Source organism: Nothobranchius furzeri, chromosome 11, assembly GCF_043380555.1.
Source record: "Nothobranchius furzeri strain GRZ-AD chromosome 11, NfurGRZ-RIMD1, whole genome shotgun sequence".
NCBI classification, from domain to species: domain Eukaryota; kingdom Metazoa; phylum Chordata; class Actinopteri; order Cyprinodontiformes; family Nothobranchiidae; genus Nothobranchius; species Nothobranchius furzeri.
Genome location: NC_091751.1, coordinates 56,906,192 through 56,928,065, shown reverse-complemented (window position 1 = coordinate 56,928,065; position 21,874 = coordinate 56,906,192). Strand labels below are relative to the sequence as shown.

The following is a 21,874-nucleotide window of genomic DNA, read 5'->3' as shown; positions in this document are numbered from 1 at the left end:
TCATTTAAACCTACATTTACCAAGTCAGCACACAGTTTCTGCTCTCCATTAGACAAGGAAACACGGGTTGGGCTAAGGTCGCATGTAAAAATAAAACTAGTGTCAAATCTAAAGCAAAGGATTTTGGTTACATTTTTAGTGCCAATATTCAAAACAGTTTTTCAAATTATACATAAAATATTTAAATAAATGCAACAATAATAAATATTAAATATTATAGTCATTGCTAAAATGTAAGGACTTGTGCACGCATAAGATCACTCGTTCATTCAGTCCTGCTGAGGGTGTGGTCAGCTTTACAGACTTTCCTTTCTGTTACAGGAGACTAACAGCCGTGCACAAGCGTGTCTATAAAATATTAAAAAGTAGGAACACTCACAAGGTAATAAAAAGGTGTAAGTACAAAGGTTTGCATATGTAAAAAAAAAAAAAAAGGGGGGGGGGGTTGGTTGAGGCCTCAGGAGAACGGTTTCTGGAGCCCTGAGGATGTAATCAAAGCTAGAAGTTCAGAGCCGATGTTCAGCTATCTAACGCTGGTCCGTGTTCAACTACCGCTGATGGATGCTACACAAGACATTCATTCATTTATACCCACGTGCTTTAAGACATTTAAAAACAAATCTCTCGCTGTCGTTTCGGTCCGTTCTAGCTCTGCACGTCTCCTCAGGCCCAAGTTCTAGTAGAAGGAAAAGCTGCAAACCAGAAAGGGGAGCGATCTCTGGTTGTGTCGTGTTTCATGTGCTATAGGTGTGTAGTGTACTACAGAGGAATTTATTAAATGTTAGTGAGGAGTTGCATCAGACGTTGGCCAGTTCTTCAGCTTCGTCTCTGTTCTCGTTGATTTCAGCAAGCGTCCTGACGAAACGCGTCCACTCATCCGCTTTGGGTACGCAGATTTGCTGCACAGAAAAAAAAAAAACTTGCAGAGGAAACTCAGATTTCAAAGATTACAAACAAAAAGAGGCTGATATCTTACCTCCCCCACATCGTAGACCTGAACCTGCCCCTCAGAGTCTCCAGTAGCAATCTCCTTCCCAGAGTGAGACCATCTGACACGGTTCAGTGCTGGGGAGCCATCTACACACACGCTGGCTGTTGGAACCTAAAACACAGGAAGTTCAACTTTTAAAGACGCAGAAAGAAAACCAGATGCTCAGATTTTTACTTCTTTTCTTAAATCTTGTAACAGACGGTAAAAAAAGGGTTGCATGTGTACTTCAGTGTCATTGTTGAGGTTCCACAGGTCCAGGCGTCCAGATAGGTCCACGCAAGCAAACAGAGCCGGATGTGCTGGAGACCACATGGCATCATAAACATAATCACAGCTGTCCTCAAAGGAGTACAAAGGACGGGTGCTCTGCAGAAAACAGAACAAAAGAAAAATTATGACAACACACACAAGTACTGGACTATAGGAAAAGGAGTGTGTGGCGGTGTGGGGTCTAACCTTGGTGCTCCATAGTTTCACTGTCCAATCAAAAGAGGAGGAGATGAAAAGGTGAGAGAAATCCACAGGTCCTGCAGCACTGTGACAGCTCAGCCCAGTCACAGGGCCATGGTGACCTTCAAACACCTCAGTGATTCCCGCCTTACTGTAACACACACGTGACAACCGATGACCTCTGAGTGGCATTTGCTACCCAACAGCTCGCTGCAGCATTCATCCATAACCCTGATCTCAGGGGACACTCGCCTGCCGTGACGACATGCAGTGTAAACGGAGCCGTCCTCGCTCCCCACCACAAAGTTGTTGACATCCCCCAGAGGGAAGGCCATGGACGTGACGGCCACGGCCTTGCTCTGTTTGAACACCAGCTCCAGACTGTCCTGCAGGAGAAGTAAAAGCAGCGTCATGCAGCCGGACAACACAGCTGATGTCTGTTCTCATCCGTACAAATGTAGCACTTACCTGCGGCTGGGAGAGCATGTCGAGGCTCCAGGAGCACATTTTACCATCTGTGGAAATGCTAATCAGGTTGTTAGCATTTTGGGTTCCAACCACATTCACGCAGTAGACGGGGTGCTGAGCGTGACAGAGCATCGTCAGAAAAACAACCACATGAGAACGAGGTCAGGAGCCAGCGAGAAGCTCTAATGACTCACCGTGTGTGCAGCTGCAGACAGAGGTGTTCTCTGGACTGGAGTACGCTTGTTGCTCCTGTTGTCCCATAGGACTATCTGTCCAGAGTAAGTCCCACCCACCACCAGGTTAGGGTGAAACTTTGCAAATCCAGCTGACATCACCTCCGACTGCAAAAAGAGAAGAAAAATCCACAAAAAATTACATCCAAGCAGAAAACGGATCTTTTAAAGGCTTCGATCAAGAAGATGTGAAGTATTTTGGTTGTGACCTGGCAGTGGAAAATGTACTCCGGTGTTGACTTCTTGTATTTCAGGTTCCAGACCAGCGCCACGCCATCAGGCTCATGTGGCGCATCCTCATTGTTGTTGTACGACGTGACCAGCAGCTCTGGGTACTGAGACAAACACAGGAGTCTGTTTGAAACGGAGACAAAGAGCGCTCTCCGTACGCCGATCGTGTCTGAACTCCGCCCACCTGAGGTGACCAGTCCAGACAGGTGACCACTCTGTTTTTAGTCCAGCGTTCATCTGCAAACTGCCTGTTCAGAACCAGCTTTGCACCAGCCTGCAAGTCACTAAAAAGGTAAAAACCAACAAACGTTTCCCCTCAGTCCATTTGGTTTCTCTGTGAAACACTGGCCGCGTTCGAGATGAGCAGCGCCTCGCCTGGAACAGAGACGAGAGCCGACAGACGCGGCAGGGGGAGTGGCTAAAAGCCGGCGTTTAAGTTGGTCAGATTTCCCTACTTGCAGCTTGCGGGTGACGATGACTGAAGATATCGCTTTAGCGTTCATAAGAGTGTAAAATTCTGGTGCCTGTTAGCAACTGAACACATCCTCACATACTTGTGGATATCATATATTGTAGACATGTGCATATGAAAATATGACTAATAATAAGTAACGGCTATCATCTGTAGAGTTTTAGTGTGCTTATAGGAAATGTGACAAAAGATCACATTTCTCTTCATGGCCTATATAGTGGGCCATTCCCATCTGTACCGGGTCGGCCCGGGCCGGGTAGCGTAGGTTGTTTACATATCTGGGTGGCCTGATATTTTTCCGGGCCAACCAAGGCTCATTCTCAGCCCTCTTCTCGAGGGGGTCTGCTTCAGGCCGACCAGGTCCAACACACCCACTGCTGACAGCAAATTCACACCTTCCATTAGAGTAAGCCTCTAATTGGTGGGTGGAATCAGCCCACATGGGCTTAAGGCAAGGATGTGTGGAATCAACCGGGCCAGGCTGGGGCCAACTGGGGCTACCCGGCCCGGGCCGACCCGGTACAGATGGGAATGGCCTATATAGTTGTCATCATCAGCGTAACACGATTTACAGAATACATGTGACCAACTAACATTTTCCATTCTACCACAGGATGTTTGGATCAAAATGTGAACCAATCAGATCTTAGATCAGGTGAGAGCCAGGTGTTTCCCGTCATGCCCTACGTTTTGCAGCCGGTGGAGAGCAACTGCAGCGCCTTGCCCCAAAATCTGCAGCCGCCTTGATCTCACCAGGTTATCGCTGCCTACGTAGGCATGACGTCAGGGCAAGTCGGCGTTAAGTCGGACACAAATCTAACCGGCATGCACTGCACACTGATCACCGGTGATCTGCGCAGAAGTGGCTCATCTCGAACACGACCATTTGCACGTCTTGCCCTGTGCCTCACCCTTCCTTATCCTCTAGATCTCTCCCGCTGTAGTCGAAGCAGACGTCCACCTGCTCAGCCAGAGCTCTCTCCAGGACTCTGCTGCTGCGCTCAAAAAACGACAAGAACTCATCAGAATGCAGGACCTGCAGCTTCTCTTCTTCTGTCAGCTCCTTTGGAGTGTCTAGAGACAGAAAAATACTAATTAGAATGTGTTAAAACACTGGAAGGAACATTAGAAAAGGGATATTCCGCCCAAAAGTTCTATTCTGTCTGTGGACATATTTCCCAAAGTTAGATAAGTGGGAAAAAAATAAACTTTTTAACCAGCCCAGTCATTCCTTTGACCCGGCTATCCTCGTTTAGCTTTAGCTTAGCGTAAAACACAGTAAATGAATGGGACCAACTAGCATTCTGAGAAAAATAATCCGTAAAATCACTCAGTGGTGATTCTAATTCTTCTGGGTGACCTAAATAATCATAGTGACTGCATGTGAAAATAAATCTGGGACTTCTTGATGACAAAGCACAGCTGTAAGCTTCCGCCAAAAGGCGCAATACATCACGCAGCGGCCCCAAAGACACCTACATCCGTAAACACTTCCGCGTGTTGCTTGCTAACCGCTAAGACAAACACAAATAACAGAGGCGGGAGCTGCACAGAGATTATCTACAGTAGTTACAGTAAAGTCACGTTTGTAATTTGAGAAAATGTACCAGCATTTAGGGTTGACATGTCAACCCATGTCCTTGCGCCTTTCAGTGGAAGCTTACAGCTATACTTTGTCATTAACTAGTCCCAAGTCTAAAATGTGGCCTGTAATTCCTTTGGGCTACTTTTTATTTTTACATGCAGCCGATATGACTATTAAGGTCACCAAACAGAATTTGGATCACTACTGAGTAAAGGTGGAGCCAAACCTGAAAATGGTATTCTGAAAGGCACAAACAACGTGTTTTTTTTACAAATTCTTATTTCAAACAAACACTATAAAATATTTGCACTCGGGGAAAAGAAAAAAACTTCATATCAAAAAGCTGTGTTTTCTTATGGATGCCTGAATAAGTGTTGGTCACAGAGTGTGTGTGTGGTGGGGGTGGGGGTGGTGGGGGACAGAGTGCTCCACAGCTACAGAGAGGCACGGCTGAGCAAAGAGAGACTTAACTGCATCACCATTTTTGTTAAACAGATTTTGTTTTTTTACCTTAACTGGAAGCGGAGTTTGATGGGGAAATTATTCCATTAAGCTGCGTCATGGATGTCCACAAGCACTAAATGTTTTTGAGTTTTATCCGAATACATATACAAATACTCCCCCCCCACCCCACCCCAAGAAACACTGATAGAAATACTGTCTGCTTTGCACACCCCCTACTACTTAGTAGGGCTGTTTTTCCCCCCACAATGCTAGTTGGTCCCATTCACTTACTGTGTTTTATGCTAAGCTAAAGCTAAATGAGTACTACCGAGTCAGGAGAATGATGGGGCTGGTTACAAATATTCTTTTACCCTCTTATCTAACTCTGAGAAATATGTCAAAAGACAAATTTTCACTTTTCGGTGGAATATCCCTTTAAGGTCTAAAACACACTTGTTTAATGTCCTTACCGTCGTCCTGCCCTTCACCATGTTCATCTTTTTCATCCTGAGCGCCATCAGCTGGTGGAGGAGCACTTATCTCCTCATCCTCTTCTTCATCTAAAACACAAAGAGACTTGGAATCAGCTCTGATGAAGCTAGAGAGAAAAACATATTAGGAGAGGTGTGTCTGTGTTTGTTTACCTGCTTTCTGATCAGTGTGTGACAACGCCTCTGTGGGTGTCTGCGTTTCTTTGCAGTAGGACACCAGCTCCCTCGGGACAAAATCCACCTGGGTCAGTTTGGACATGCCGAGCCTCGCCGTCCCACGTCTACACAAACGGAATCGGTGCAAAATTTAGTAGGCAAATCGCATTTTCCGTGGCAAATTGGACGTACTGCAAAATCTAACATGGATGGACATAAATAATGGTGCACAGGTAGGTCTGGTGCTCGACACGGACACATCTGAACACATCTAAGATGAAACCACGAAACTTTGGAAGACAAACTAAAGGAAAGAGGAGGAGCAGTACCCCATTAGCTCAGAGTCGGAGTGGAGTTGCAGAGTAGAGGGGTCGGGATCCCAATGCAAAGTCCTTATACAGCCAAACCACCAGATGGTGTTAGTAAGAGAGATGCAGGACAGAAAGAGCGAGAAAAGAAAACCAAACCGAGAGGACAGGCATAAGATGAGCCACGTAAAAGATATTAGAGATGAAAATACAGAGAGAAGAGAGTAAAAAAAGACAGAAACAAGAATGAATTGTGTTAATTAAAAAAAACAATCAGTGTGGTTGTGAGAAGGCAAAGAGACAGATCTGAATTAGTTCAACTATAAGTTCACACACATGCATGCAGGTTCTTGACTAAACAACACAAGGAACAACTTATTTTTATTTCCTTTTTATCTCAAACACACACACACACACACACACACACAAACCTTGGTCCAGTGTTTCCATCCCCAGAATCTTGGCTTCCTGCATCGCTGCCCACTGATTTGTTGGAGGGAGACATGGGGGCGGGGACTAGGTAGTGAAACAGACACGTATCTTCTGTTACTACCCTCAGGGGCTGAGCTGTGAACACACGTGTGTGTGTGTGTGTGTGTGTGTGTGTGTGTGTGTGTGTGTGTGTGTGTGTGTGTGTGTGTGTGTGTGTGTGTGTGTGTGTGTGTGTGTGTGTGTGTGTGTGTGTGTGTGTGTGTGTGAGTGAGTGAGTGAGTGAGTGAGTGAGTGAGTGAGTGAACATGGCGAGTGAGGGAGGAAGGGAGAAACAACAAGTGTGAGTGAGTGAATGAGTGTTCATGCAGAGAGGACAAAACAGACAGACAGGGGAGGAGAGAAGAGAGAGTGAAAATAAATGGCAGGCAGGTTTTAGGCGTCATGCACACAACATGTAATAAATGCAGACATTTGGTGTGGGAGGCAATGGGTGACAAGTTAGGCCCAAAAAAAGTTAAGAGAGACTTTTGTAAACGTTGCTAATTCATCAAGCACAAGAGCAAAACACGACAGATATTTAGAAGAAAGGTCAGGAAGCTCTTCATCTTTACCATGAGGTATATCTGGGGTGATGCCAACACTCTGCAGCAAAGCCTCTGCCTCCCTCCTCTTCCTCTCCAGATCAGAGTCCTCACCGCCCACTGAGGACACGCCCTCACCTCCACGTTTTGAGTCTCCCTGCAGAACACAGAGGACCCTTTCAGCATGACAACAGCTCGAGGCAAATTATAGAAAAACGGACAAGCATTCAGAAAGCTGTTTGGCTTACATCCTTCTTTTTCTTTTCTTCTTCTTTTCTCTTCTTTTCCTCTCGAATCTGGGCAATTCGTTGTTTCTTCCTCTCCAACTCAGCCTTCAGCTCACTCTTATCAGACATGCTGCAGGGGGGTGAAGAAAAAAAGTTATTTTCAAGTTAGCAAGTAAGTTTAATGGGGTAATTGACATCATCTTTTGTTATATTAAACAATTAAAGATTGTTATTAAAATAAAAAAAGACCCTTAAAATTAAATAATATAATTTATTCTGGTTAAACAAAAAAAGATGCTCTCTATGGAATTTAGTGCAGCACAATATGACTTTTAGGGATTTTATTTCAAATAAATCAAGAAATGTGATTGTATATCTAAAACAACTGGATGAATTTTGGTTAAAATTACTTTATACGTGACTATGAGAATTTGTTATTTTTAAATACACCAAATCAGGAGCAAGTTTCAAAAATAGGACGGTTGAAAAATTACTTATTAGTTCTTTTATTTTTCTGAATAAAAATGGAGATTCCTACAGATACAACCCTTACATGAGTTTGTCCTGAAGTAAACTAGCCCTGAGCCTGTCACACTGCTATCATGTGAACAGCAGCCAGCTGTTAACAACAATAATCTCTTTATCTGTTATCATTTTATCATGACTAGATAGTCGATAAATGTATTATCGTGTCAAATAACTGTAAAAACAAATAAAAAAAAAAACAACACTTCCAGTCAAATTAACTCTAAATGCATTCCACTGTGTTAAAAAGTAGATTCATAAGTACGTCATTTCAACAAATAGCTATACAGAAATTAATTTAAAGATGCTGATGTTAAGATGCTAAATACCACTCCACCCATAAACAGCGGATATAACCAAGAAACCTAGCTACTGGGCTTCAGCTTATTGAAATACTTGTTGATTTATATTATATTTAATATTTAAACGTAATAAGATTTTTCCGACGAGTGGAGAATGATTAGATATTCTTCTACACCTTCAGACTGTTAGCTGGGTTAGCATGCTAATCTCCATAGGAGCCAGCGGGCCTGTTGTTAGCTGCTGTCATAATAAGAAACTAACGGTACCGCTGAGCCGACGACACGAACTTTACCGCTTTTTCAAATCCACATAGAGGGAAAATATACTCCTGTTGGATAACAAAATGGTACCTGACGTTAGAAGTAAGATCTGGGCTCAAATGAGACAAAAGAGTCCAGTTTTGTAAACGCTGTTTCTCCGGACAAGATGATGGAGGAGCAGAGCGATGATGCTGGAACCTGGAAGAGAAACCCAGATCTGGCTACTGCCCCCTGCTGGCGGAAGTGAAAACATTCGGAGGCAAAACCATAAAAGGCGGACATATTTTATTTTATTTTATTTTATTTTATTTTATTTTATTTTATTTTATTTTATTTTATTTTATTTTATTTTATTTTATTTCGTCCTAAGAGAATGCACAGTGTATCCTCAATAATATTTTTATGCACTGTAATAAAACTGTTTCCATCCAGAACTGTTGCTGAACAATAACAAAAGCAGCGTGGTTGGGGTTTTCCAGTTGTGCTCTTTTATTTATTTATTAATTTTTACTAAATAAAATGTTTCAAATCAGAATCATCGACACACCTTTCAGCCAGTAGTCATTTATTTGCTTTTGTCCATACACGTTTGTATTGTGCTTTAGTCACGCACACATAAAGGTGCAGACATTCTGCAGTCTAAAATTCAGAACAATGCTGTTCAAAGTCACCAACTTTGAGACCTATAATTTGCATGATTGCATCATCAGGAGGTTGTCACCTAAACTTAGAGCACATTGATGTTATTGTGGAATTGGAGCAAAACAAAAGGGGTCGTACAGGTCACGTTTAAAATCATAAGGGTCAAAATAAGGGTAGGTGGATTTCTGGGTGGCTGAAACAACAGGCTCAGATTCAGATTTCATGTCTTCCCCTGTTGTTGTTTCCTCCCCAGAAGGTTCTGCTGGTGCTGATGTTTTCTGGACAACACTGGGAGGGTGGTCTATGAGGCAGTCAGGGTCCCAGTACGGGTCACAGTCATACTCCGTACCTTTACCTGTTAGTGCAGAAGGAGCAGGTGGGTCAGACTTAGTGGATGCAGGAGTAGCTGGTGGAAATGGAGGCGGAGTAGCAGCTTTCATCTCCTCCTCTGTTTGGGGCCTGCACTTAGGGTTAAGTCTTGGGTCACAGGACGGGAATAGCTGCTGTTGGCAGGTAGACAATCCGAGGCTTGCACAGTGGGTCTTTAGGGTTACACAGAAAGATCTTTTGAGCATTTTCTAGAAGGTCTGGAGTGGGGGCAGGAGTGGTGGGAGGTGGTGGAGACTGGGTTGTTGTAGCAGGCCCTGCGGTGCTGGTCAGGAGCCCCATAGCATTTTGGTACGTAGATGTGTCCGGGCCATAGACCAGCTCCAAGTGACGCATCTGCTGATACAACATCCTGATCTGATCTATCTCAAAGAGCTGCAACCAGGTGGAACAACAGTGAGAAACAACACACTGACCAACATCCAAGACAATGTATAAAGCTGATATTGTTTATATATCATAAATGATGGGTTTTTTGAAGAATGTTTTCAGTTTTAAACTAATTAAACAGAGCATAGCCATCATTATTACACATGAAATTCTCCTGTGTGAGGAGATGGGCAAATAAATACCTCCTGGATTCTTTACTTTTACCAGTGACGTTGCTTCTAGCAAACCTACAGGGATGCAAATCATTTATTAGAACATATCTGAAAGATAATGACAATAAATAATTGTTGAGAAGCAAAATACGACAAATTTCAGCGAGGAAAAAACATAAAAGCTTAGCTAGCACCTCCGTGATCAGTACAATGCAATGGTGATAATTGTAAGTCTCCAACAAACCTGATGTTAAAAGCAGGCAGCAAAGCATCTGGAGAATCATCACTACCATCAAAAACAAGATATTATAAATGTTTATTATTCAAACCTCAATAAACAGTCTTTTTTTTCCATAAAATGCATTCACAACTACACATAAAATCTGTTAGGTCTGGATGAAATTCAATCAGGAGCATTTCCTGCAACTATTATGAACTTCCTGTTTTTTGTGCTAATCAACAGAAATTGATCAATTTTATATTTTAAAACTTAAAATAAAGGATAAACATCTTACCTACCTGCTGCATCCCTTTGGTTCTGGGTTAGTCTGCAGCTCAACACAGTCATCCTAAAATACGGTTGTGAAAAAGTACGACAGCAAGCAGCCCTAACCCCACCCAGCATGCATCCAGTTCCTTATCGAGGTGGGGAAAAACATACTAGTGCACGGAGCAAAAAGCATCATTAAAAGACGGGCTTCAAACACAACATGACACTTCATAAAACCACAAGATGGTCTGAGAAGCTACCTCTTTTGTTATTTGTTTCTAACTTATTTACACTCACCGTAAAGCTCACATTTACAAAGTAGAATTGCAGTTTTGTAAATAAATACATGCAAAAATCACAAAAATGTATGTATTTTTGAAATGTGGAATAAGAAAAATCACGTGGCGTGTGTTTATGTGGTGGAGACTAATTCCTGACAAAACATGCATGACAGGTATCAATTAACCTCTGTCTCTAAACAGCTGGATGTGTCCTTTTAACTCTGGTTTAGAGACAACCGCTGTTTATGTTTCTCAGAAATATGCAAGAATTATGGGCTGAGCACCAAGTCTTCTTGAGTCAACATTTTTAAAAACAACCAAGGAAATGTCGTCAAAAGGTCACTGAAGTTCTGGAGTTCATCAGTTGTTTAAATACTTTTTAATGCACGATGATGTTTCTTCTAAATGTCGAATCTAGAGACAGAAATTTGATCATGACATGAAAATACGCACCTGAAAGTCACTCTTATAGTTTAACGTGGAGCAGATTTCCAGCACTGGGTTGAGTCATTAAAGAGGTTTTCAGGGTCCCGACACGGTTTATTAACTTTTGTTTATTCACAAACGCCTCGCTTGTGTTTGACACATCAGCAGAGCAGCTAATTCTAACCCTGGAAGCGACAGGCGAGGCTGTGATGAAAGAGAAGGGGCCAGGTGCCCTAAGGATGAACATCATGCTGTGAATTTTCTGTCCACACAAGAAAATGGAAGGGCTCAGTCTTAAATCATATAAATTTATTTCAACTGAGTACCAAGTGTGCACAAACACTTCCTTTGGACCTTAGTAGTACATTAAACAGACGTTATTAGCAGGTATCCTCCCGGAAGTAATCGGAATGGCCCAAAATATCAGTTAGGAATGCAACGGTTTCTGTATTTATTTAGCATGTGTTGTTTTCCCACAGCTGTACCATCATTTTAAGGGTAATAATTATTAACACTATGCACAAACATATAATACCACGAACCTCTGATCTTTGAGTTAATTGCTGGCTTCTACTAGTCTATAAATCTCTCAATGGGGCCAAAATACATGTCGGATCTCCTTCCAGTATGCACACCTAGCAAAGCTCTCAGATCCTTAGGAAACAGTCAGCTGGTAGGTCCCCGGGTCTGAACCAAACAGGGTGAAGCTGCTTTTTGCTACTATGCTGCACACAGATGGAATCAGCTTCCCCATGACCTCAAATGTGCCCCAACTTTATTAACTTGTAAATCAAAATTAAAAACCTTCATGTATTCATCAGCCTTTGAATAAATGCTTCTCATGCTGCACTTTCTGCACTGTAAATGCTAACTGTAACTGAAATTAATATCTACAATTCTTTGGTTGATTTATTGTGTTTTCTGTCTTGTTTCTGTAAAGCACTTTGAATTACCTTTGTGTTTGAAATGTGCTATACAAATAAAGCTGCCTTGCCAAAGGGATTTGGTTTGTTTTCAATGGTTGGGAACTTGATGAGAGCAGTTGAACATCTCATTATCATGACTTTACTATACTCTTGTTCTGTTGAATTTGTAATAATAAAGGATGAGTAATGTTCATGTACATTTTTTATGTTAATAGTCAAATGGTTTCCTCCAGAACACTGCATTGGAACATGTTGTTCAGGCACTCTTTGCAGTTCTGTCTCATGCTGTCTACACATATTCAACCCACATAAAAACAAAAACAAAAAACAATCAGATTTCCTAAAATTCATCTTTCACAGGTCCAGAGGAATACTCCCACTTTTTGACTGCCTTTATTAAAGTCAAATTAGATTCTAGCCATATTGCCCAGCGTGATTACGAGAAGAAAAAAAAAGGCTTTTTTGTGTATTTTTTCCAATTCAACTATAGAGACCAGCACCTAAACAACTAATTGGTCAAGAAAGGCTTATAGAATGACTCGTGAAAAAAGATTTTAAATACATTTTGTTTATTGGTTTTAAAGTGTTAAATTAGCTGAAAGTTGTATTTTTATTTATTTATTTATTTACAAACAAGAATTGACCAAAGAATGTTGTAAAAGGGTCAAAGTTGCAGCCCAGAATATGATTTAAAAAAAGGATGAACACAACTGCAATATAACAACTCAGGCACTAGGTGGCAGACAAAACCATTAGCCCGGGAACGTGGGACTGTCACTTCCTGTTGGGATGTCGAAGTTTTGTAGTTCCTGTTGTGGTGACCTGTCAACGTTGTAGTACAGGCTGTGACTGATAATAGTCCGTTTTCCAGGCTGCTGCGAATTTTCACCATCGAGGAAACAGGTACCGGGGAGTCAGACGTACAGGGTTTTCTGCGCTAAGTCTCATAACGATGTCAGATAACCAGCATGCGAACGGTTTAAGCTAGCCAATAGCCTTCAAGTTGACAGCTAGCGCTTGCTAGCTAGCATACGACAAAGCTAGCAGCTTAAACTCAACCGCCCACTCCTCCAAATCGCAGTTCTGGACAGAAAAGAGAACGGTAAGTTGCTTGAAGTAGATGTTTAAATGATGTTAACATGACGGATCTAAATCAACCAGACTTTTTGTGTCTGAGCTGCTCAACCAGTGTTTTCATTTCTCTCCCCTTTCTTGTCGTAAACCGAAAAGTTGTAAAAATTTCTAATTTGTATATTTGGTCAGTTTAGAGCAAAGTGACTTATTTGGGATTCAAGAACTTAATTAAGTAGCTTTAAATAAATTGACTAGCATTATTAAAACTAATTCAAAAGCAGAGTTCATGCAACCAAAATTATTTTTCACTACTTTAACTATCGTTGCATGGTATTTTGAGAAAGTTTCTAATCAAATAATACTTGGCACTCTCCTTTTGTATTTTAATTTTATTGTAGCAGTCAGGTTCATGGCAACATCTGTTGTTCATGTAAATCTTGTCTGTCAGTGAGAGGCTACAGGGCCTCTCACTCCCTGAGAGAGCACAGCTGCTGCCAAAGGAAAGGGACACTGGGGTCGTGGGGGGGGGGGGGGGGGGGGGGCATACAAGTGCCCAGGGTGGGATCAGGTCACCCTCGCCACCAGTGACGCATACTGTCAAATCCCCCACTTCTTGTGCTGAGTCACACCTTCATGCCTAATAGAGCCTCAGAAATCCAGCTCAGGAGTTTTATCGCAAGAAATATCAGTGGTATGTGTTTCTAAAAAAGTTATAATTATGTAATTTACTAACAAGGCGGTGATGTGGATAAAAAATATCAAAGCTCCCTTTTAAAGATGAGCATTCAGTGGCATGATGGAATGTGTGGAATGTGGCCGAGCCTCAACGTATAACTCAATAAACATTGTAAATACGAAATCTGCAGTGGATCTTTGCTTCTGCGGGTTTCCACAGATGGGAAATTTATGTGTGAATAGGTGTGGGACACAGTTTAAAAGTCTCAATCACAAACTTTGGCTCTCCCATTCCTTTTTGTTAATCTTACATAAAGAATAAAACTCCGGAACACGTTCTTCTAGATACCAGGGATTTTAGAAAAGCTACCCTGCTGTTGGTTAGGCACATAAAAGAATCAGGTGAGTTTGATTAGTATAATATTTAAATACACCCTCTTGTGGTGGTCGACTAGATCAGATGAAACTGTTCTGGCTATTCCAAACCTGATGATGTAATACAATTTAAATACAATGTCATGCTGGTTCAGTAAGCCAAGACACACGCTGTGTTCTTTCTGTTACTCGATCAAAGGTGGCTCGAGCATATGTCAACATCTCACAGCTGTTTCAAGATATAGTCACTTTTGGTTGAAGTTATGTAACAGGTTGTGTGCAGAACATGATGGAGAGTAAAGTTGAGTGTCTGCATCTGTGTGTGTGCTTTTTATTATCATATAAATAGGGATTAAACCAATCTTAAGAAAGTTCCGATCCGTTTGTCTTTGGAATGCAGATGGAGCCCCAAAGCTCTGGTGAAATGGTTCTATCCAGAAAACGAAGAAGAGAAAGCTCCAACGGTGAGCCGGAGGAAGGGGAAAGGCTGGGGAAAATCCCCAGATGTACGGTGGTGAGTCAGCTGTCGCTGTGCTTAGGGATTTCTTTGTGCACCACCACAAACAGTGTTAGGCAGTGTTCTTATTAGTGCTTTCTTTATTGTAATGCATGTTTGGATCTTTTAGGGATTGAAAAATCCTGCACCTTTTGCTGATGAGCTGGAACCGGCTCGTAATAAACCGTATGAGCGGGTCAGCATGGACGAAGCAAAACGAGGAACACCCTGTGAGTCTGAAACATCCGTCTCTGATGCCTACATTATCTACTTTTACGACAATAATCTGTTTCACTGCAACCTCGATTGTGGTCACGTATATGGACAAAACCAGTAAAAAAAAAAAAACAACTAATTGTTAACTATGTGTGACTTCTCTCCTTTTATGTCCAGTTGACAGGCCAGTGCGGGTGTACGCTGATGGGATCTTTGATGTTTTCCACTCTGGTCACGCCAGGGCTCTCATGCAGGCTAAACGCCTCTTCCCTAACACACATCTAATTGTTGGAGGTGAGTTTAAGAGGAAGGATATGGGTTTGTGAAGAGTTAACCATTTATGAAATTCAAATGTCATTTGGGGCGACGGCGGCACAGGAGTTAAGTGCTCGCCCCGTAATCGGAAGGTTGCAGGTTCGAGCCCCGCTCAGTCTGTCGCTGTCGTTGTGTCCTTGGGCAAGACACTTAATCCACATTGCCTGCTGGTGGTGGTCGGAGGGACCGATGGCGCCAGTGCTCAGCAGCCTTGCTCAGTGCGCCCCAGGGCAGCTGTGGCTACATCGTAGCTCATCCCCACCAGTGTATGAATGGGTGAATGACTGATTGTGTTGTAAAGTGCCTTGGGGGGTTCCAGGACTCTAGAAGTCGCTATATCAAATACAGGCCATTTTAGTCTGCCAAAGAAACTCCCGTCCGGCCCACAATACTGTGAAGGATACACCGTACCCGTCCTTCACATCGGGGAAAAGAGGGCCGGATTCGTTGGCCGCATTTGAAGAAGTCTATGAATTTTGACAGCCTTCGGCATGGCGGTGCGACGTAATCGGCCTTCAGATCAGGCCGACGAAGGATGACCTGAACTCAATACACTGATGAGTAGGTTCAGTTTGGAATGTTTACTTTGTGAAGTGCCTTGAGACAGGTCTTGTGATTTGGTGCTATATAGATAAACTGAGTTGAATTGCTTGGGTTGCAGTGTTGACTGTACATAAAAGATGGACAAGCCCTCCGCCATCAGCCGTAGGTTTCTGAAGAGCTGAACTGAATGAAGCCCAATGGGCAGCTCCCATCACCGCCATGCGTCACGCGTCTCGTCACTCCCAGAAAATACAAAAATGAAGCGGGGCTGTGAGGGTGGGGGGCAGATGATTGACACCCAACAAACTGAACTGATGGAGCTATGAGCAAACCGAAGCTAATGGTTGGCAGGCGCCTTAAGCCAGAAAACCATGGTTGAGATAGTACCCTCTAGGCTATAACAATGTGGGGCTGAGGTCGAGACCTTCCCTGAAGCAAGCAGGGGGCAAGGCGATAGCGTTGATGGCTCATCTTCTCTCTGACAATCAAAAGGACACACCCCTAATTATTAATGTTGGGGGGGGGGGGGGGGTCAGCAACTTTTGGCCACCCCTTGGGGGCGCCATTGGCTGTAAGCTGGCATTTTTACCATGAGTGAATGGGAACTTGCACCTTTGTGGAGCCAGCCCCTAGTGGATAAGGAGGGAACTACTTCCATGCTTGATTCAGTTTTGGCAGGTGGAGTTTGCTCCTTGGTTTAAACTACCAAACACTGCCGCCTGCTGACAAATACTGGTGTCTGCAGTTGATTTAATACATCACGATAATTTAAACTCGAGTAATTCTGTGCAAATGAGGAAAAATATTTTTTTCACCATAGGCATCCCTTAGCCTACCTGGTGTGCTGCTTTCAAACATAGACGTAGTTTTGACTTTAGAAGTGGGGGGGACACAACCAGCATGATGCCCGGGGGGGGGGGGGGGTCTTTACAGTAAGTATACAAAGAATATGTATGAAACTACAGCCTACAGGCTCTTTTATGCAATGTCAGGAATGTAGAACTGTCAAGTACACAGGTTGCAGGAATGGCCAATCACACATTAGCAAGTATCTGCAGAGCCAGTTAGATGAGCTTATGGATGGTTCTAATGGGAAACAGGTTTCATTCGTTTCAACACAAGCAGTTGTTTCCCGCTTGGTCCTAGTGCTCAACCAGTGTCTATTTAACCCCTTAAGCCCTAGGCCTATTTTGAAGCCTATTCCTCAAAAAATGGGAAAAATGGTTTAGATAGCCTTGCAGTGCTGGGTTTGCTGATTAATTTGATGGGAATTATTACTATTTCTTCTGTAGTGTGAGGGTTGTTTTGGGCCTGTTAAGGACCTAACGTCACAGGGTCGCCTAGCTGGGGGACCCTAGGGCTTACAGGAGAATATTGTTTTTGGATGGTAAAAGTGCCAGGGACAAAACTGACTTTGGAAAAACTACGTCTATGCATTCGAGACATAATTAAACTCATCAAATCACACATTTTAAAACTTATTTTTTTAAACATTTGTCGACACAGCTCCATATCTCATTACCACATATCACAGAGCAGAGCCTGTGCACCAGCCTCTAAAATATTTTCCTACTCTAAATGGTTCCTGTCGTTTACAGTTTGCAGCGATGAGCTAACCCACAAGTACAAAGGCTTCACGGTGATGAATGAGGATGAGCGGTATGATGCTATCAGACATTGCCGCTATGTGGATGAAGTTGTGCGAAATGCCCCCTGGACTTTATCGCCAGAGTTTCTTGCAAGGCATCGCGTGAGTGAAAACACACACACACACATACACATGCACACACACACACATACACACATACACATGCACACACAGTTCTGTTTTGAGACAAATTAGTAAAAAAAAATTTCCTACAACGTGCATTCATCAAACCCTGATCATTTGTTTATTTTCTTTATTTTATTACTAATTGTAGATCTGTGTATGATGTGTGTTTTTTGCGTGCTCATCACCTGTCTAGATTGATTTTGTGGCTCATGACGACATCCCATATTCATCAGCAGGCAGCGATGACGTGTACAAGCACATTAAAGAAGCAGGTGAGTGAGGAAGTGAGCAGCTCATGAGAGCTTTTGTAGAATCCAAATGGACGCCACCTGAACACGCCAGCATTAAAAGATAGTAACTCCTGAATGCATCAGCTTAGTCATGAGTGAGGGCTCTATTGGCAGGTGATGCTTAGAGGAATCCCCCTTTGCTTCGAGATTCACAGTCGGCATGGTAAAAATCCCGTAGGAGATGGAAAAACTCACTCACAATAAATCTGTTCTTTACCAAAGAGTTCTGGGTTTTCTCCCACAGACCACAACATTCATTAATTGTTCATTTTTTTAATAATAGCAACCACGGAATAAATGTAAATATAAAACGTTTAGTATCTGAGCTGATCAGAGGCAGAGCAGGGTGGGAAGTGGGAGCAGAGAGCCAATCTGCTCCTTAGTGACGTGATCAATGCAGCAGTAATAGTAAGGAGAAATATTGACACAATCTACAACATTTATATTTATTATAGACTCAAAGTGAAAATCTGTTTTCAGCCTTGTTGACAAGGTAAATGATCTTTTTGCTGCTTTAAGGTCTGAAATTAGAGGGTCATTTAATACGAGGTTTCCCCTAAAAGATCTGTTACGTTTGTGATCCTCCTTTGATTTTTGTAGGAATGTTTGCTCCCACTCAGCGGACAGAGGGCATCTCCACCTCTGACATCATCACTCGCATAGTGCGTGACTACGACGTGTACGTCCGACGCAACCTGCAGAGAGGATACACGGCCAAAGAGCTCAACGTCAGCTTCATCAACGTAACGGCTCCACCGGTTTAACTTAACGAGTTTTAAAAGCAGACTGCATCAGCAGAGATGCTGCTTTGATCTGGTATTCATACCCTTCCATGTCCTCCCACCAGGAGAAGAAGTACCACCTGCAGGAGCGTGTGGATAAGGTGAAGAGGAAGGTGCGAGATGTCGAGGAAAAGAGCAAAGAGTTTGTCCAGAAAGTGGAGGAGAAGAGCATCGACCTCATCCAGAAATGGGAGGAAAAATCCAGGGAGTTCATCGGGAACTTTTTGCAGATGTTCGGCCCAGAGGGAGCTCTGGTGAGGACGCTGATGGTCTTTCTCATATCTAAAAGCATGATTTCTGTTTGAATACAATCTGACTGCAGTACTGGGAAAGGTCAGCGCATCAGCTCAAACTGGTCAGTTGTTGTCACTTTGGTGGGAGTTACTGATGCTTTGTTGCCACAGCAACACCTGCAGGTTTGTTTGGGCACAAAAATCTCACGAAGTACAATCTGAAACCAAGATCAGAGTTAGGAAAACCATTAGTGTTCACAAAGACGACTACGTCTCTGCTATGGATTCAGAACAGCTCTCACCCTTATTTCAGCCTAATCTGTAAATCCTTGTCTTTCTCTGACACGTTTGATCCATTTGTTTCAGGTTTTTTAGGTTGACTGGTAGGTTCATGTGGAAACTTGTCATAGGTGCACTATCTAGCTCTATCAGGCGGCAGAAAATGGGGAGTGTCACAGAAGTGTTGCCCTGATGTCTGATGGTGACATTTCAGGCTGCAGAAGCCAAAGCAATCTTGGGAAATTTGTGAAATTCTCCTAAAGGGATACTAAGCAACATTTTCATATTTTATATCATATTCTTGAGCCACTATTTGCTAAAATGATCCTTTACTGCCCTCTGTGGCCAGAATACCACATTTGCAACTTCAGTGTCGGTCCGGCACTTATCCAGGGTATCTGCGGGTCCTTAAAAAGTCTTAAATTTGGCTCCCTTAAACCTGCAGATACCCTGTTATCACACTTAAGCCACTTTTATAAAACAACGCCGTGGCGGCATCAGGGAGACTTGGGTCATTTATAAGTGGTCAGACCGTGGCGGTGATGTGGCGCAATCATGTAATTTTTATAAAAGATTAGGCAATGGTGACATGAAGGAGGTATTGAGGCGGTCTCTGTGATGGCTTACATTTATCTTGAACATAACTTGCTTTTTAATGTGATTGAAGACGCGATCGTTACGTTTCTTTAACAAGCCGCTGCTAAAGGTGTCTGTCCCCATCAGTCCCTGTGCAATCTCTGGTGATCTGAGGTCCAGCTCTAACGGAGAGATGCTCACGGAGCGCTGCGTCACTCCAGTTTGCCGTCTCTGCTGATTTTGTTCAAAAAGCAAAACTTATTGCCCGCGTTGACTTTCATTTTCAATATATTTTCCGGCCGGAGCTCGGAATTGACTTCTCACGTCGTCATGACACCTCCTTCTGTTGCGCCATGACGCAATAGTTGTTTATAAGACAGACAGTTACCGCAATATTACTACCAAGCAAGGCAGAACGAATGCTGAAAAATTTGCGCAACGCCATGCTGGCATGGCGCATTTATAAGACACACCGTTGCGGTAATATTACGCCAATTTGCCGGCATGGTGTGTCTTGTAAAAAGGGCTTTAGACAAAAATGAGCGGACATACCTGGCACTGCAGTCTGCTTTAGTGATGTATCACAACTATAGATGCTAGTGAAGGCTTACTAAATAGAATATCTACTAAAAAATCATAATGTAGCCATAAAAATATCTGCGGGTGTGTCTGCTCTGTCTTCTCCATCCCCAGTGAGTCGTGGTGGATGGCTGCTTATACTGAGCCAGGATCCTCTGGAGGTTTCTTCCTGTTAAAAGGGAGTTTTCCTCTCCACTGTCGCTAAATGCTTGCTGAGTAGGACGATTGCTGTAAAGACACCGACTCCTGTCTGCTTGGTTCCTTATATAGGAAACTTTTTACTGATTGACTTAATGAACTGAACTCCTGTCATGATTTGGCGCTATATAAACCGAGTTGAATTTCAGTTGTTAGATTAACCCCTTAAATTTCCAGGTTTATTGAATGCAATGGGGTTTTGTCCCATGGGTGGGACACTGGAATGCTAAAGGGTTAAGTGAACAGTGAAGAGATAAGTTTCGCTTTTGCTTTGACCACAGATAATTTAGAATGGACACTATAAGGTGGTAAAAGCAAGCAAAACTGCCAAGTGTGCCTTTAAAACACTCAAACGTACCACCTAGAGCTGGGCAATAAATCAAAAACTTATCGTTATCGAAACTTCTGACCCTTATCGAGATAATTTTCCCATGACAATAAATTTGATAAAAAAAAATTGAAAGATGTGTGTAGGTTGTTAACGGTCATGTCCGTTTAAGAAGCTGTACCACCTTGACTCATAAATGTGACTCCACATAATACATGCGACAGCCCCATCTAGTGGACAACTTTTGTTTCTGCGCGTACCTGTAGTTATCTTCCATTTATTGTTAGAGGTGAAATCCTCAATATATCATATTAATTTTAGGCCATATCGCCCAGCCCTAGGATCTGTCTCTGTCCTATACGTCATGTTTGGAGACGGTTTGGGAGCGGGCTTTGATCAAGTTGGTCTCTCCTCTACAGAAACACATGCTGAAGGAAGGGAAAGGCCGCATGCTGCAGGCCATCAGCCCCAGGCAAAGCCCCAACAGCAGCCCCACCCGTGAGGAGCGCTCGCCATCTCCTACCTTCAGACTCCCCTTCTTCTCCAAGACCTCCCCTCCTCCCTCTCCTCCTCACCACAGCGGGGCGCGGGGATACCTCATCAGTGAGGACGACGACGAAGACGACTAAACAGGGCTTTAAATCCTGTAGCGTTCTGTCACAGCACTACGAGTCGAGAAGCGGCGAAGTTGCATGGCGCTCCTGGCTGCAACATTTTATTTTATGGTTTTACATTCAGCACTTCTGTGTCTCGTTTATTTGAAGAGCCGGGTGCTCCTCGGCTCCTGATTTAACAGCCACTTCTCTTATCATTTCTAAAGAACTATTAGTTAAAGTTACCACTGAGAGTCTCACTTTTTATGTTGGTCCCTCACTGTCGCTTTGGAAGCCTCTGCAGGCGTTACACTGTTCCATTCCTGGCTGTATTTATACATCATGGCGCACGAGTTTTCCTTCAGTGAGCTTAGCTTTAGGGCTCACTGATTTCAGTTTTAATCTGAGGTCATTTGAGTTCAGTCACTGTTATCTTGAGGATCAGGTTTAAAAAAAATATATCCAGAACTCTTCAAATGATCTGCTCATTTTTCAGACTAACATGGACTCACCTTTCTCCTAAAATAACAGGAAAACTCCAGGTTTCATTGCCTAAGAGTAATCTGAGTGAAGGTGTGTGTGCGCTTGTTCCTGTGTGTCTGCCTGCCCACGTCGGAGCTGCTCGTATCCGTGGATCTGCATGTGCTAAAGTTCTTTTAGTCCGCATGTTCCAGATGTTTTATCTGACACATCTGGA

At 43.0% G+C, this 21,874-nt stretch overlaps 2 protein-coding genes across 6 annotated transcripts; one reads left to right on the top strand and one right to left on the bottom strand.

Annotated features, from left to right (window-relative positions):
* Positions 1-50: 50 nt before the first annotated feature.
* Positions 51-8,370, bottom strand: LOC107384110 (dynein, cytoplasmic 1, intermediate chain 2a). 4 transcript variants are annotated; one of them, XM_015957173.3, is made up of 17 exons: positions 8,248-8,370; positions 7,091-7,199; positions 6,873-6,999; positions 6,261-6,396; positions 5,851-5,913; positions 5,519-5,646; positions 5,345-5,434; positions 3,757-3,919; positions 2,558-2,657; positions 2,352-2,477; positions 2,104-2,250; positions 1,910-2,023; positions 1,694-1,827; positions 1,448-1,592; positions 1,217-1,357; positions 977-1,102; positions 51-899 (listed from the first exon to the last, which is right to left on the bottom strand). In XM_015957173.3, the coding sequence occupies exons 2-17, from the start codon at positions 7,196-7,198 to the stop codon at positions 798-800; spliced, it is 1,950 nt and encodes a 649-aa protein (XP_015812659.3). In that variant the 5' UTR covers position 7,199; positions 8,248-8,370; the 3' UTR covers positions 51-797. The 4 variants fall into 4 exon arrangements, with proteins under 4 accessions (XP_015812659.3, XP_015812660.3, XP_015812662.3 ...); XM_015957174.3 differs by having other exon boundaries at positions 6,261-6,345; XM_015957176.3 differs by lacking the exon at positions 5,851-5,913.
* A 4,350-nt stretch (positions 8,371-12,720) lies between these two features.
* Positions 12,721-21,446, top strand: pcyt1aa (phosphate cytidylyltransferase 1A, choline a). Of its 2 annotated transcripts, none has more exons than XM_054739226.2 (9): positions 12,721-12,953; positions 14,376-14,489; positions 14,602-14,701; positions 14,865-14,981; positions 17,144-17,295; positions 17,513-17,591; positions 18,210-18,352; positions 18,457-18,645; positions 21,004-21,446. In XM_054739226.2, exons 2-9 carry the CDS (start codon positions 14,376-14,378, stop codon positions 21,211-21,213), a joined length of 1,104 nt encoding a protein of 367 aa, XP_054595201.1. In that variant the 5' UTR covers positions 12,721-12,953; the 3' UTR covers positions 21,214-21,446. The 2 variants fall into 2 exon arrangements, with proteins under 2 accessions (XP_054595201.1, XP_054595204.1); XM_054739229.2 differs by having other exon boundaries at positions 12,903-12,953; positions 14,376-14,439.
* Positions 21,447-21,874: the final 428 nt, after the last annotated feature.